Source organism: Erpetoichthys calabaricus, chromosome 17 (assembly GCF_900747795.2).
Source record: "Erpetoichthys calabaricus chromosome 17, fErpCal1.3, whole genome shotgun sequence".
Taxonomy (NCBI): Eukaryota; Metazoa; Chordata; class Cladistia; order Polypteriformes; family Polypteridae; genus Erpetoichthys; species Erpetoichthys calabaricus.
Window position 1 is genome coordinate 42326791 of NC_041410.2, and position 15126 is coordinate 42341916.

Sequence of the window (15126 nt, forward strand, 5' to 3'; positions counted from 1 at the left end):
CCCGTCGCTACTACTGATTGGATGGTTTAGTGAGGTCCTCGGATCGGCCCTGCCGCAGTCGCTCACGGCCTCTGGCGGAGCGCCGAGAAGACGATCGAACTTGACTATCTAGAGGAAGTAAAAGTCATAACAAGGTTTCCGTAGGTGAACCTGCGGAAGGATCATTACCGGTTGTGCCGACCCCCGTCGTTGGACGGTTGGTCCCGAAACCTTCTCGGGCCCGCTTCCCCGCCCTCTCTCCGGAGAGGCTGGGTGTCCTACCCCTCTCCCCCCATTCCGCCATCCGCCACCGTCCCTCGCATTTGGTAGTCAGAATATTTTGCTGTTCTGACTTTTTTGGGTTTACTTATTGGACTTTGTCATATCAGTTTTAATGATCTTTTGGTTTTCACCTTGTCTTTTTAAAAATTTAGCATTATTTCACCATTCATTTCCAGGTCCATTACAAATCATTGTCTGACATTTGTAGCACACTTAATTTAAAAGGAAACTGTTCTTTATTTGGTGCAACGTTATAAGGTATTCCTTTTAAATGATACTAACTTCTAAGCTCTAAAACTCAGTCTAGTTAAATATCAACCCCTACTTTTTTTATTTGATGCTTTATATTTTCAAAAAAGGCTTTTTAGAAATAGATGTGCTTGATTGTAGATTCACAGATTGATAACTTTTTTGAAAGTACTATGATAGGAATCTCAAACCAGTTTTGCAATTAACAAAGGCCAAATCCTTGTCATTTTCTTTGTGGAGTTTGTGGGTTCTAACCATTGTTGCATGGGTTTTTCTTCAGCATTCTAAATATGTTGTGAACTGGTTAATCTAATTTGTCTTTGTATTTATGTGTGCATGAATGGACCCCCCCCCATGTTGATTGAAGACCCATCAAAAGGATAACCACTTGGTCCCACAAAATACTGGAATCAATTAAATGGTCTTGAGACTGTTATGTTAAATAGAAAAAATACATTTAGAGAGTGGATTTTCAAGGAGGTGTAAATCCAGTTTTATAGAAGACCTCAAATTAGTGAGGACCAAAAGGTATCAAAGTACAGTATATTTCTTGTTGTTTGGATTGGTGTTAATAAATGAAATAGCCAGCATACCTAAGAGATTTGTTTTTAAAATTGGAAGTGTTGTAATAAATATCTGCACAACCAAAAATCATCCATGTGCTTTCAAAGTGGATGGCTACCCATAGTTGATTTAACTTTATTGTCCTAGGGGGGAAATTTATTGTTTTACAGAAGCTCATTAAATAAATTCATAGATTAATATATACACTCACTCACTCACTTTTGTCTGAATGCACACCAGAAAGACTAAAGTGAAAGAAAATGGCACTACACTGGCATATCATCATTGATATGTAGGATTTTCTTGACACACTTCTGCTGAATAATTCACTGCCAGAAAGTGCTCAGTGTTTAGTGTGTCAAAGAGACTCCTATAAGTATTTGGAAGACCACATTAATAACGGGTGGGACTGGTGTTGGAACTATATAAGAAAGAGCAGAGCAGGCTATGTTTCTTTTAATGTTGGAAGTCTATAACTGTGACAGATTTTCTCTGTTGTGGTGTGCTGGGCTGGTAAAATCACTTCAATGGAAGCCCACAGAATCAACAACCTATTTAAAAGGGCAGGTTCAGTTATAGGATACACTCTTGGACCCCCTGGAGGTCATAGCGAAAGAGAGAATTAAAACAAAACTGGGTGCCATTGTGAACAATGCTGCACATGCTCCCTCTGACACACAAATAATGACTACTTTCAGCCATTGAATTATTCCACTCAATTGTCAAAAAATGCTACTGGGGCTTATTTATACAAATACATCTGCATAATGCCTAGCTGTGACTGTGACAGCCAAATCGGAACTTTTCTTTCTTTGGAATTTTCTTGCTTTATAGTAATTCCAGTGTGCTTTTAGATCAAAGTGTGTATGTATATTTATTTATCTATTTAATTATCTACCAGTTTATGTATTTATTTATTTAAAGAGCTTCAGTAAGAAGCTAACTTTCCCCTGGGGAAGAATAAAGAACAGTAACAACAAAAAGAATGTTAACATAGCAAGTAACTTATAAAAATTACAGTTGCTCATGTGAAACAAAATGTTTGGATAGTGATTTCTTAAAAGGTAATTTTGATCTTTTTCTAGTAAGTAATTTCTTTATAATCATGGTATGTAATAATTTGCCATATAAAATAGTGTGTTAAAGTTTTTTTTTTATAAATTTTATAATGTACGTAGCTTGTTTACTTGTGTTAAAATGCAGGTGAAATGGCTAAATTGCAAAAGCCTTAAAATTTACTGACTATGTCCACTTTGAATCGGCAAAATGTTTGATTTAAGAAAGTGTACCTTCTGCAGTTTTGAGCTATGCTTATGACAGCAAAAGTAAACTTGAAGAAATAAAATTTATCACAGATTCCTGGTATGATTTTCTTGTAGCAAGGTTGTTGTTTCCTGTTCAATTTTCTTTTTGCATATAGCCGCAATGAGTGGAGTTTTGACATTTTCCATAGGTGCACCACCAGTTTTCTAAATTTCAGTAACTTCAGGCTGCTGAAACTCCTGCAGTTCTATTTCTTTAACATTTATATTTTGCCATGGTTTGTAACAAGTGATGCTTTGCACAGAAGTGTGTCAAATGTTTAATGTTGTAGCAAAGTTGTCAGTGTGCCTGAAATCATCTGATTTGTGTATGCATCTACAGTTGTTCTTTATGTAGGGAATGCTAACACAAATACTGAATCACATACAGACACAGTGGTTTATTAAGAGATGCTTGATCAATCATATGATCTTTTTTTCCCCCATAAACAGTACCTACTTTTCATAGCCGTAATCTGCATTCAGCCCTGCAAGCAGGTCCTCCAACTTGCATGGAAAACTTGGGGGTTGGTGTAGGTGGTTCGTCATGTGGCATGCTCGCAAACTCACTCTATGGAACGAGATTCACACTGAGTGGCAGCGTGGTGTGTATTAATGAAGCATGTACATACAATAAATCTCAGCTGACCTAATTAAAATACATTTCATTTTTTATTTATTTAAAACTGCCAAAACCACTGTCACAGTGCAGATCAACACTCAGGATTTTGCACTTTTTTGTGGCATGTTATGTTTGTGCACAATAATTAATACTGAAAAAATGAAAGAATATGTGAGATCTGAACCATGGTAAAACCTATTGAACGTGCCACAAACCAAGTGCCGAATTTTATAGGACTTGCTGCATCACTCTTGCTGAGGTAATTAAAAAAATAAATAAATGAGGACAATGTTTTTGAGTGAGTAAGTGTAATTATTAAGATTTTTCTGTTTCTTTCTGACTTTTACCAAACGGCCATAATATGATGAGGTAGTTCTTAGGCAACCAGCAAGCCCGCGATTCTCGAAAGAATTGCAAATCCAAGAATGGCACTTTCTGTTCCCTCCGATTTCGTTAGTTGAGCTCTTTCATTGTGGAGCCGTGACGTCTTTGCTTCTGGTGTGTCTGAAGCGCGTTGTAGGAGCCTCCGTGTATTGTTTTTTTCCATGCGGTCTCGTCTTTGTTGTTCTGTGGCAATGTTGTTAGGTAGAAGTCATTTACTGTTAGGAAGCATAATCCAACTTACACACACTGACTGCTGGCACAGTGGATTAGAGCAGGTGTAGTTTACAGGTTGTGGTGTTTGGGCACCACGCACTGACTCTGGGAACTACGGGCTCGGTTTTGTATTACAAATCGTTGAGCTCTTTCCGTTATGTGATTCAAATATGCCACACAGACCGCTGGCACAGTGGATTAGAGCAGGTTTAGTTCACAGGTTGTGTTGTTTGGGCGCCACCTACTGACTCTGGGAAGCCGCTGGGTTTGACTCTGAGGCGCAGTGCGCATGCGGTGCGTCCGCCATCCATGCATAAATTAAACTGTGGTTTAGTAATATAGATCTTTATACCAATCTGTAATGGTGAAAACACTAACAACAACAACAACAACATTTATTTATATTGCACATTTTCATACAAAAAGTAGCTCAAAGTGCTTTACATAATGAAGAAAAGAAAAATAAAAGACAAAATAAGAAATTAGAATAAGACAACATTAGTTAACATAGAAAAGGAGTAAGGTTCGATGGCCAGGGTGGACAGAAAAAACAAACAAAAAAACTCCAGAAAGCTGGAGAAAAAAAAAATCTGTAGGGGTTCCAGGCCACGAGACCGCCCAGTCCCCTCTGGGCATTCTACCTAACATAAATGAAATAGTCCTCTTTGTAGTTAGGGTTCTCACGGAGTCACTTGATGCTGATTGTCATACAGACTTCTGACTTTTAATCCATCCATCATTGTTGGAACATCATGGTGCTTTGGGTAGATGGTGGTGGCGCAAGCCACCACCAAAAGGACACTGGAAAAGGAAACAGAAGAGAGAGTAGGGGTTAGTACAGATTTTGAATGAAAAAGGAGCTTAGACAGAATGTGAAGCTCTCAATTTACATCTCTACCCTCACCTATGGTCATTAGCTTTGGGTAATGACCAAAAGAATGAAATTGCAAGTACAAGCGTCCGAAATGAGCTTTCTCTGCAGGGTAGTTGGGCTCTCCCTTAGAGAGAGGGTGAGAAGTGCAGAGATCATGGGGAGGCTCGGAGTAGAGCCACTGACCCAGGTCCACATCAAGAGGAGCTAGTTGAGGTGGTTCTGGCATCTCATACAGATGCCATCTGGAAGGCTCTCTGTGGAAGTTTTATGGGCACAAACAGCTGGGAGGAGACCCCAAGGAAGAACCATGGTTCACTGGGAGGGTTATATCTCCCAGATGGCTCGAGAGCGTGTTGGGATCCCACACTGTGAGTTGCCAAACTGGGAAAAGGGATGCATCTCCCTCACTGTAACCCCCGGCTCAAATAATCATTGGAAAATGAATGAGTGGTTTTTGAATGATTCCTAAGTATTTCAAATAAACATGTAATTAATTTTATCATACATAGTGAAAGTCTGTGAGTAATCTTGACATTTTTTCAGTGATTGATAAGTAATTGTTTAGAGAACAGAGACAGCAATTCATATTAGGGCATCAGCATTCAGTTAATTCAATAACAACACTTGGAGACAATTTTTTGAAGTGAAATTACTCAAGGGCTGAGTGGTTGTTATGTAAGTAGACAATCAGTGAGGTGAAGCACAACGCTATAATCTTTTGAAATGTCTGAATCCCACAAAAATAAAAAGTACCACAAATTTCTTCTTAAAATAACATGGATACACTGTTGTACAATATGTGCACATTCTCACAGTGGGTGTGAGGGGAGTTAATACTCAGTAATAACACATTTTATTTATATAGCACCTTTCCCATATTCAAAGTGCTTCACAGACATTCAGAATTAAAGGGCATACACAACACTGGATGCAAATAATTTCTGTAATAAACAAAAAAAATTTATGAAACACTTTTAATATTTTTTTTTTGTTATTAAAAAAACAAATCATAGTATTTCTCTTCCTAATTCTCCACTCTAGCATTTCATATGCACTTATTTACTTAGTTGTGGGCAAGTAGCTTTTTTGTCTACATAATAAACTAGTTTTGAATGTAAACTAATTTTTGAGTATCTCTTTCAGAGGTTACTAAAGTTCGCAGAAATCTGTTTAATCAACGCTCAAATCCCTCCGCCAAAGTCAAGCTGCCGAGAAGTCAGTCTGTGTCTGCAGTGGATAAACTAAAGCAGAATGGCACACAATCAAAGAAAAATGAAATGGGTAATCATGGCTTTCTTTTTTCCTTTTTTGTGTGTTGGTACAAGTGCTATAGAAATGATCATACTGTAGTATTTTGGTTATCAATTTAAATTGGTCTTGGGTTAAGAGTAGTTATTGCCAGGTTTGTTTTACTGGTGTTTATCCATAGTAATATATTATGGCACCCAAGGAAACATTTTTGTGCACTTAAATTTCCTTGTAAAGTACAAGTACGCTAGTACTTTACTTTTATTCTAAGGAATATAAGTAAATAAAGTGCAACTTATTACTGTGGTTACTTTAGAGTAAGGTTTACTTTCAGGCCAGAAATTTGTTGTATAGCTTACACCAGTGTCTCTGTGCAAGCCCATATATAAACTTATTTTTCTATGTTATATTTATGCTGCAATTATCACAAAATAAAATAATAATAAAGTCGAGGAATTATCAGATGTTTTCATATGTTAAGAACCAGTTTAAATTTTTTTTAATCATTTAAATGTAGGCTATTAGCAGTAGTAATGTTTTTATGTATCAGTTTCAGTTAAAGGTTAATTGTTTCTTACATCAAAGGATTCTTCTACATGCTGAAAAACCTATTATTACACTTCAATGTACCATAATGTGAAGTTTAACCATACTTAAATGTTTGACATTATGGTTGATGTTTTATGCACAGCCTTTCAAGTAGAAATAATAAGTATACTGTATTACTGTATAACAACCATCAGCAAACAGAAGTATTTCTTAGACGAGACAGAGTACTTCAGAGAGCTGCAAAATATTTTTTTTTCCTTTACCTTTTTTTTTTTTTTTTTATGTTAAACATTGATAACTTACAGCTATATGAAAAAATTAAGAAATGTACAAACTTGTGAGATTAATTAAAATGGCTCATATGCCAATATTCTTAGGGTTAGACTGGAGTAAAATTTAATTTGTTTGGATTAGCAGCCTTTTTTATTCACAGCTGTACCATAGCTAAATAGTAAAACCGTTTATGGTTAATCAAACCATAGTTACTAAGACAAATACATCCTATTAACATTGGAGTATCTTGTTACTGCAGTATTTTAAAATGCCTACATTTACTAAATTATTTTTCCCTTATACTGTGAATTAAAGTTCATAGGGTAGAGTAAGTTTGGTCTACTATTTAAATATATTTATCATTTATTCTTTGTTCTTTTTGTTTTTTTCCTATGTCGCAACTTTTCTGTAATTAGACTGTCTAAAGTTGCGGTCAAGAAAAGTGACTGAAACGCCTCTTCATAAGCAGGTTTCTAATCGACTCTTATACAATCAGATAAAAAGGAGGTTAGTCTACAACTACATTTTTCAAAATAATGCTCTTACGTGTCTGTATGTTAAGCTGGTTTTGAGTAATTTCATTTTAACTGACCTGATCTAATTATATTTGAACACTTATGTCATCTTTTTTTTTTTTTTAACAATATTCTATTTTTGTATATCTTTTAATCCCTGTCAAAGAAAGGGTAGAGAACTTTTTAAGCTACTTTTAGGTTTTAGTTTGAATATCCTTATGACATTAGTATTAACAAGTTTTTTAATTGTTTTTCAGAAGGTCAGACTCAGTATCTGATATCTCAATTGTAGAGGAATCCCCTCTGAAACCACCACCTGGTAAGTGTTTTAACAGTTCTCAAAATGTTGTGGCCAGTTTTATTCTCCGCATTGCTTATTTTCATCATTAATTTAAATGATGTTCTGTCTTAATCTCTTACACATGTAGAACATTTTACCCCATTTGCACTGCAGAGATTAGAATTGTTCTGTTGCTGTGGCCATCCATTCAACGCTTGCAAACTGATTAAGTCAGTTTTTGTGTTGAAATTACTTAGTGCGTTTTCCTTAACTTTTCACTTAAGGTGGCACTTCAATTGTCTTCAATCTGCCTCAAGAATGATTTAAGATATGAAGAGGTAGGGGAAGTGACGGCGAAGGTGGTAGGGATGAGAACGGTGACCGTACGCATGCGCCGCCCTGCTGTCCACTGCTGAAAGTTGATTCTTCAATAAAATAAAAAAAAATAGAGTAATAATTCCAAAACTATTCTCTTTTAATATAAAACTGTAGTGCAGAGTTTCAGCGTAGTATATGTGTACCAAATTTCAGGCTACAGGTTATTTGATTTTTGACCTTCATCTTCCTGGGTGGACCTTTGACCTTGGTGGTCAATCATCACCCCGAAAGCAGATAGTAGACATCACGTAGTATATGTGTACCAAATTTCAGGTCAATAGGTCAAACGGTTTGTGAGATACAGGTGATTTAAAATCCTGGACAGACAAACGTACAGCCACGGTGGCATATTATATAAGAAGATTATTTATCTTTGACAAGTAGCATTTCCAACATGAAATAAAATATCGTAAAGACCAGAGAGTGCGAAAAGTGGAAGAATAAATTTAACTCTTTAAGCAAAGTTGGTTTCTTCAGCGGTCAGGCTGCCATTCTTGGCTTTTCTTCTACGTTTTCAGTTCTTGTGTGTCTCCATGCACTCCCAGCTGCTTCCTCTTCCCACCGCCAACATTCTGCCAGCCACACCTCATTCCACTCACCCAGCGTCAGAAACATTCAATGTACAACACTATCCCTCAAACCAAAGCCAGGGTCCTCATCCGACGCTCACAAACAGCCACAATCCCAGGCAATAGGACTTTTGCAGTGGAGACACAAGGCTAAAGTGCTTTCTCTAAATTCTGTAGTCTACTTTCTGTATTAATGCATGATATAAAATAAGTACCCACACACATCATGGACTATAGAGATGAGAAAAAGCATTTATTTGTAAAATATATAATTTATAACCATTATGAATATTTATGTGTATAATTATCTGCGATTTCTGTGGGAATGATTCAAAAATTTTGTCTTATGTCATACAGAAAGTGTGAGCGAGCAGTGCTTACTTTGATGTTAGTGACTGGCAGACATAGATGCCAGCAATGCAGGTGAAGTGTTTAATACAATACATTTAAAGGAAATTCAAGTATAAGTAGAAAACATATAAAACACAAATGGTTGAAAAAAATGTCATTTGAGCTGTTTCTAATCACTGATAATGAATTTTTTTTTTTTAAATTTGGCCAAAAATAACTTTCCTTTGCATTATTATGAAAAGTATACTAGATTTGGACTCTGTATAGAAAATGTATGTATGCACATGATTATATGGTGGTGGTATTCAATTGTCAAGGTGTTTTGACAACATATTTACATATATCTAGTATTGCAAAATAAATTTATCGCACAGCCTTACCATTAAATCTGAAATGTGTGTGTGTGTGCTCTGCGGTGGGCTGGAACCCTGCCCGGGGTTTGTTTCCTGCCTCGTGCCCTGTGTTGGCTGGGATTGGCTCCAGCAGACCCCCGTGACCCTGTAGTTAGGATATAGCGGGTTGGATAATGGATGGATGTGTCTGTACTCATGAATGGAGGAAGAAATTGATCTGTCTTTAACAAAACATATGATAATCAAGTATATGTTGTATTATGAGTTTTTAAAATAGTGCAGTAGTAGTTTTGGTGAATTATTACACTAATAAATACTGTGTCTATTACGGTAATTTCATTTTAATCGGCAAAATATGGTCCCACACTCCACTTATCACACCTTCTCTTGTAATTTTGGCATATCAGAATGTACAGCATGCATCCTCTTCTGGGGCCTCATGTATAAACGGTGCGTACACACAAAAATGTTGCAGACTCCCATTTCCAAGCTCAAATTGCGATGTATAAAACCTAAACTTGACGTAAAGCCATGCACATTTTCACGCAAGCTCAAACCCTGGTGTACGCAAGTTCTCCGTACAGTTTTGCAAACTGGCAGCACCAAGCGTCAAAGCAGTGCTTTTGTTCCAGTGTGGTTTCCCTTTCTTCTTTAGATACACATCCCTGACGCAGCTTTATCATATACACTGAAATTAACCGCATATTGTTTTAGTTTAAGGCATCTGATTGTAATTAACCTGTAATAATACAATATAATGGTCCACGGAATGGCCATACTATTCCAAATACCATATCTGCTTTAGCGTTGTTACTTCACTGCTCCTTCTACTACTTGTTTCAGCTGCTCCAGTTAAGGGTTGCCACAGCAGATCATCTATTTCCATGTTACTCTCACTGCACCACTTGGAGTATTTATATCACTGTATCTGAGTGTGGAATCACAGCTCAGCATCAAGCACACGCTGCCTCAGCCATGCTGTCTATTGAACTGCTCCCATATGGCAAATGCTTCAGAGCCTTTCCTGTACTGACCTCGTGGTTCAGAAACAGTTTCATCCCCAGAACTATAAACGCAATCAATCAGTCCATCAAGTGCTCCTTGTAGAACTGTTTGTACTTCTAAGTTAAGTAATTACCTCACTGTAAACTTGCAATACAGTTATAATATTGCACAACCTGCACCAGTTTATAAAGTGTGTATTTACATATGATGACAATATCATTTTTAAGATAAAATGCAGCAAAATATGTTTATTACATTATACAGATAAAATATTAACATTTAAATAATCTATATTTTTAATAATTAAACATTTGAGGACACGGTATTGCAGCGCTAGCAAGGAGCTGGAGCTTTGTTCAGGGATTGTTCCTGCCTCGCGCTTTATTCTTGCTGGGGCTGGCGCAACACTGGAAGGATTGATGGACAGAATAATTAAACATGTACTACGAAGATATTTCAATGTTCCTTAAAAGTTTTGAAGAATCTGAGTTCTAAGCTTACAGGTGGCTTAACGTCTATTACTGAGCTAATTGTGTGGCGATTGGTTACTTGGAGAAAGAAAGGAAGAACAGGAATTGGGCGTTAGTACGTTTGAAAGAGACAGTACTGCTGCAATAAATTATTTCATCGAAGGTTGTGCACGGCGCAGCAAGCATCTTGCGTGAGACAGGAACAATCTCTGTATGGGGCGCCAGTTCGTCACTATCACTGCACCACCCATGTTTAATACATGATATCATTTCAGTATTCATATCATATCAATTAAAGCAAGTATACATTTCAGTATTTAAATTATTCAGAGAACTGTAATATCATGAAAGTATTGGATCCTGTCAGAGGAAGAGAAAGCCCGTTTAAGAAGCACGTAGTGATTCACACACGTAGAGCACATAGAAGAACACATACAAAACAAAGCATTTAACATTCTACTTTAGTTACAGTGGGATTTGAGAAACTAGTAAATTAAACAATTTTAAGATGAGGTTTATGATGTTCTACTTTAATGACTAAATAAACTATGTGATTAAGTGGAAATTTCAAGCTTAAAGTTGACATTTCGAGCTTTTTCCTCACTGTGTCCCTATTTTTTTTTCTCTGTACCCTAATAAGCTTTCAAATGACACTTAGACGGTGGTCTACGACTCGCCTTTTCACGGCGGCTTTGATATCTGACAACTTCTTTTTTTATTTCGGGCACTGTGTGACTTTGTGAACTTGAGCTTTCTTTTTTCTCTGACACTCTGTTACTTGATCAACTTCCTTTTGTTGTTTATACCACTGTTTAAATCAACAAATAGTACATTTTTCCTTGCTTCCACTTGGTATTCGCTGAAATTCTTCTATTTCTCCCCATGCTTTTGCCATTGCCTTTTCACTGAATGCTGAGCTTAAGGGGTATTTATATTGATTTGCATATTCAAAGAGGCGTAATTCTAGGAGGAGTTGGGTAGTGGCAGCAGGCGTGTGCACGTGCGTTACTTTGCCCACTGACCGGTGTTTATGTAGCGGAAGAACGTGGAAGTTGGCGTACACACAGATTTATGCATCTGGATTTTTTTGTGCGTATGAATATTTCCGCTTTTTTCCGTACGCTATGTTTTAGTGTGAATTCTACACACAGCGTTGTGCATGAGGCCCCTGATCTGGGATCAAGATAGCACATGAGCCTGCAAACACTTTGCAGATGATCCTTTTCAATGCCAAAAGCAAAACATCAAGACAAGCAACCCAGTTTACAGCATTCCATGCAATTCATGCCCAGCTGTACACATGTGACAAACATCTAAAGCTCTCACCATATGTATACAGCAATATCACAATGCCGTCAGAAGGAAGGACCCACTGTTTCTTATATTCTTGCCTGAAGAAGGGGCCAGAGTTGCCTCGAAAGCTTGCATATTGTGATCTTTTTAGTTAGCCAATGAAAGTTGTCATTTTGCTTGACTTTTCTCTGATATACACACACATACAAGTTCTACCAGACACATGTTTAACTGGGATACCATGCAAGTAAAATTCAGAGCTAATACCAAGTGTGGCAGAAAGCTTGCTGAATCGTGGCTATCAAATGAAAACTGACATTTATACTTGAACCCAGCATATACATGCTTAAAAAGAACATCATTCAAAAATTAAAAAAGACTTGATAACTAACATCCTCTGAACTCCATCTTATTAAACCCACCTTACAACTCCCCTCCCCATCTGCTATATATTGCCTTTGATCCCTGTATGTCTAAGATACCTAACTCATTTTCTACATTTGTGATATTTTAGGTATACTATGGAATATATACAATAATAATGTACTTTTCAAATTGAAAAAAATTGGAAATAGTTCACTGTTTAATAACTCATCAATGATTTAATTATCAAACATTCATATCCTGTAGGCACAGTGTAAAAGCTAATTTTAAATTGTTTATTTTTGAATAATACTTTTTTTTTTTTTTTTTTTTAATAATGGGTTGGATAACGACTGACTGACTTTTTTTTTATTATAGAGACTGATCTAAGAAGAAGTCCTCGAATCAAGAAGCTTGCTTTGAGCAGGAGGTACTCCAGCTCTTTTTATTCTAGCTCCCAGCCTGTGTCACGCAATTTAGAGCGGGTTCACTCCTCTTCACAATTAGCATTCACTGATAACAAAAAAGGTGAGAATTGTTATGTATTTACTAGGGGGCTGTACACAGTGTTTTAAGTAACTTTGTTACATAGTGCACGTTATTTATTCATTCATTTATTTATTTTCATTAAAGGAACTCTTTTTAATCAGAGTATAGCATCAAGTCATTAAAGCTTCTGGGCAATTGATCTGGTCAGTTAAGTAGCAGAGGGGATTGTTAATCAGCTTCAGCTGCTTTGGTGTTAATTAAATTAACAGCAGCTGCACTAGAGGGGCAGCAATGAGATAACCCTCAAAACGGGAATGGTTTAACAGGGGGAGGCCACTGACATTTTTCCCCTCTTCATCTTTTCTGACTATTTTTTCACTAGGTTTGCGTTTGGCTACGGTCCGTGTCACTACTGGTAAGCATCCTTTTCCAAGATGGCACATCAATACATGCCATTGCCAGTAGGTTTGCTGTGTCTCCCAGCACAGTCTCAAGGGCATGGGGGAGACTCCAGGAGACAAGCAGTTAATCTAGGAGAGCTGGACAGGGCCATAGATGGGCCTTAACTCATCAGCAGGACCGGTATCTACTCCTTTGGGCAAGGAGGAACAGGATGAGCACTGCCAGACCCCTACAAAATGACCTCCAGCAGGTCACTGGTGTGAATGTCTCTGACCAAACAATCAGAAACAGACTTCATAAAGGTCGCCTGAGGGTCTGACGTCCTCTAGTGGGCCCTGTGCTCATTGCCCGGCACCGTGGAGCTCGATTGGCATTTGACATTACCAGAAGTGGCAGGTCCACCACTGGTGCCCTGTACTTTTCACAGATGAGAGCAGGTTCACCCTGAGCACATGTGACAGACGTGAAAGGGTCTGGACAAGCCGTGGAGAATGTTATGCTGCCTGTAATATCATTCATGACCAGTTTGGTGGTGGGTCAGTGATGGTCTGTGGTTTATAATATTGTCTAGTTAAGGCGGTGCTATAAATGCTTCCCAGAAATACTTTTCTTTCAAATACAAGCACGATAATTTCTCAGTAGCCTCTGACTTGTTATAGTGAACTGTAGATATGGGAGTTTCCAGGTCAAATCCATTACATTTTAAAGGTATTAGATGTAAAATGTACCATGTTCAGAGCTTCACTTTACAGCAAAAGTTGTGTTGCCCACCTTACACTGCCAATATCTTGTAGTCTTAGCAGAGTGTGTGCTGCAAGTGATAGAAGCTGCTACAATGTTTTTACTTAAATATGCAATTCATACACAAGTCATATCTTAAAGTAACTTCCACAAACTGTCCCTCCATATGCCAGTCAGGCCGTCACTTTGATTAAATTCATTGTATTAGATAGTCCTTTATGCTGAAAAAAGTGGAGATCACTAATTTTTAAAAAATGGATACCCAATGTGTGGGCGGCACGGTGGCGCAGTGGGTAGCGCTGCTGTCTCGCAGTTGGGACACTTGGGGACCTGGGTTCGCTTCCCGGGTCCTCCCTGCGTGGAGTTTGCATGTTCTCCCCGTGTCTGCGTGGGTTTCCTCCCACAGTCCAAAGACATGCAGGTTAGGTGGATTGGCGATTCTAAATTGGCCCTAGTGTGTGCTTGGTGTGTTTGTGTGTGTCCTGCGGTTGGTTGGCACCCTGCCCTGGATTGGTTCCCTGCCTTGTGCCCTGTGTTGGCTGGGATTGGCTCCAGCAGACCCCCGTGACCCTGTGTTCGGATTCAGCGGGTTGGATAATGGATGGATGGATGGATACCCAATGTACATTACTAAACAAAACTTTTTTTTTTTGACGTACAACACAATACTTTTTCTTAAAATGAATCAATGTCTCTATATTTTGTGTTTTAGGACCTTTTGATGTACAAACAATTAAGTCTCCAGTTCGACTTCTTTTTGGTGAGGTACTGTCACCAAAGTCTAAGCATTCCAAACAGGAAACTAACGGAAGGCACAGTCAAAGCTCAGAAGATCATTCTGCATATAAGGTAAAAGTGAGAATGTTGTAGAATAATCTGTATAGAGCAGGACAAATAAATAGAACAATGCAATATGGGTATTACGTGTTGTTCCTTAATGATCCAAGCGGTAACTGTGCATACTAAGGAAATTTGTGGCTCTTTGTAAACTAAACTTTTTTTTTTTTTTTTAAACAGAGTTAAAAGAGAGAGAGACAGATCAGTGTAATGTACATTTCAAGTGAATTAGTGCAGAATATTTTTATTTACCCTAAAGCTTTTTAAAAAATTTCAACCTCATTTGCAGTCTTAATTAAACTCACTTTATATATGACTATATGTTATAATTATCAAATACCATTATTTTTTAATTGGTATAGAAATAATTAAGATAGAACTAATTATTATGAGAAGCAAAATAACAGACGCAGTTTATCTAAAGAATAATTTGTGCCCTAGTTTTCACTCTAAAGATGTCATAAATTTCCATCTATGTGTTAGCTTTCCTAGTTCATAAAACCATTTATTATTTATTGTAAACTTTTTATTTATTATTATTA

At 37.4% G+C, this 15126-nt stretch overlaps 1 protein-coding gene across 1 annotated transcript in view; it reads left to right on the forward strand.

The window, feature by feature from the left end:
* The window catches only part of ticrr (TopBP1-interacting, checkpoint, and replication regulator), a 75168-nt gene that overhangs the window by 43294 nt on the left and 16748 nt on the right, over positions 1-15126 (forward strand). The window contains exons 15-19 of the mRNA XM_051920785.1: positions 5612-5749; positions 6955-7045; positions 7311-7372; positions 12494-12643; positions 14460-14596. Of these exons, the coding sequence (XP_051776745.1) occupies positions 5612-5749; positions 6955-7045; positions 7311-7372; positions 12494-12643; positions 14460-14596 (578 nt within the window). The remainder of the gene's footprint in view (positions 1-5611; positions 5750-6954; positions 7046-7310; positions 7373-12493; positions 12644-14459; positions 14597-15126) is intronic.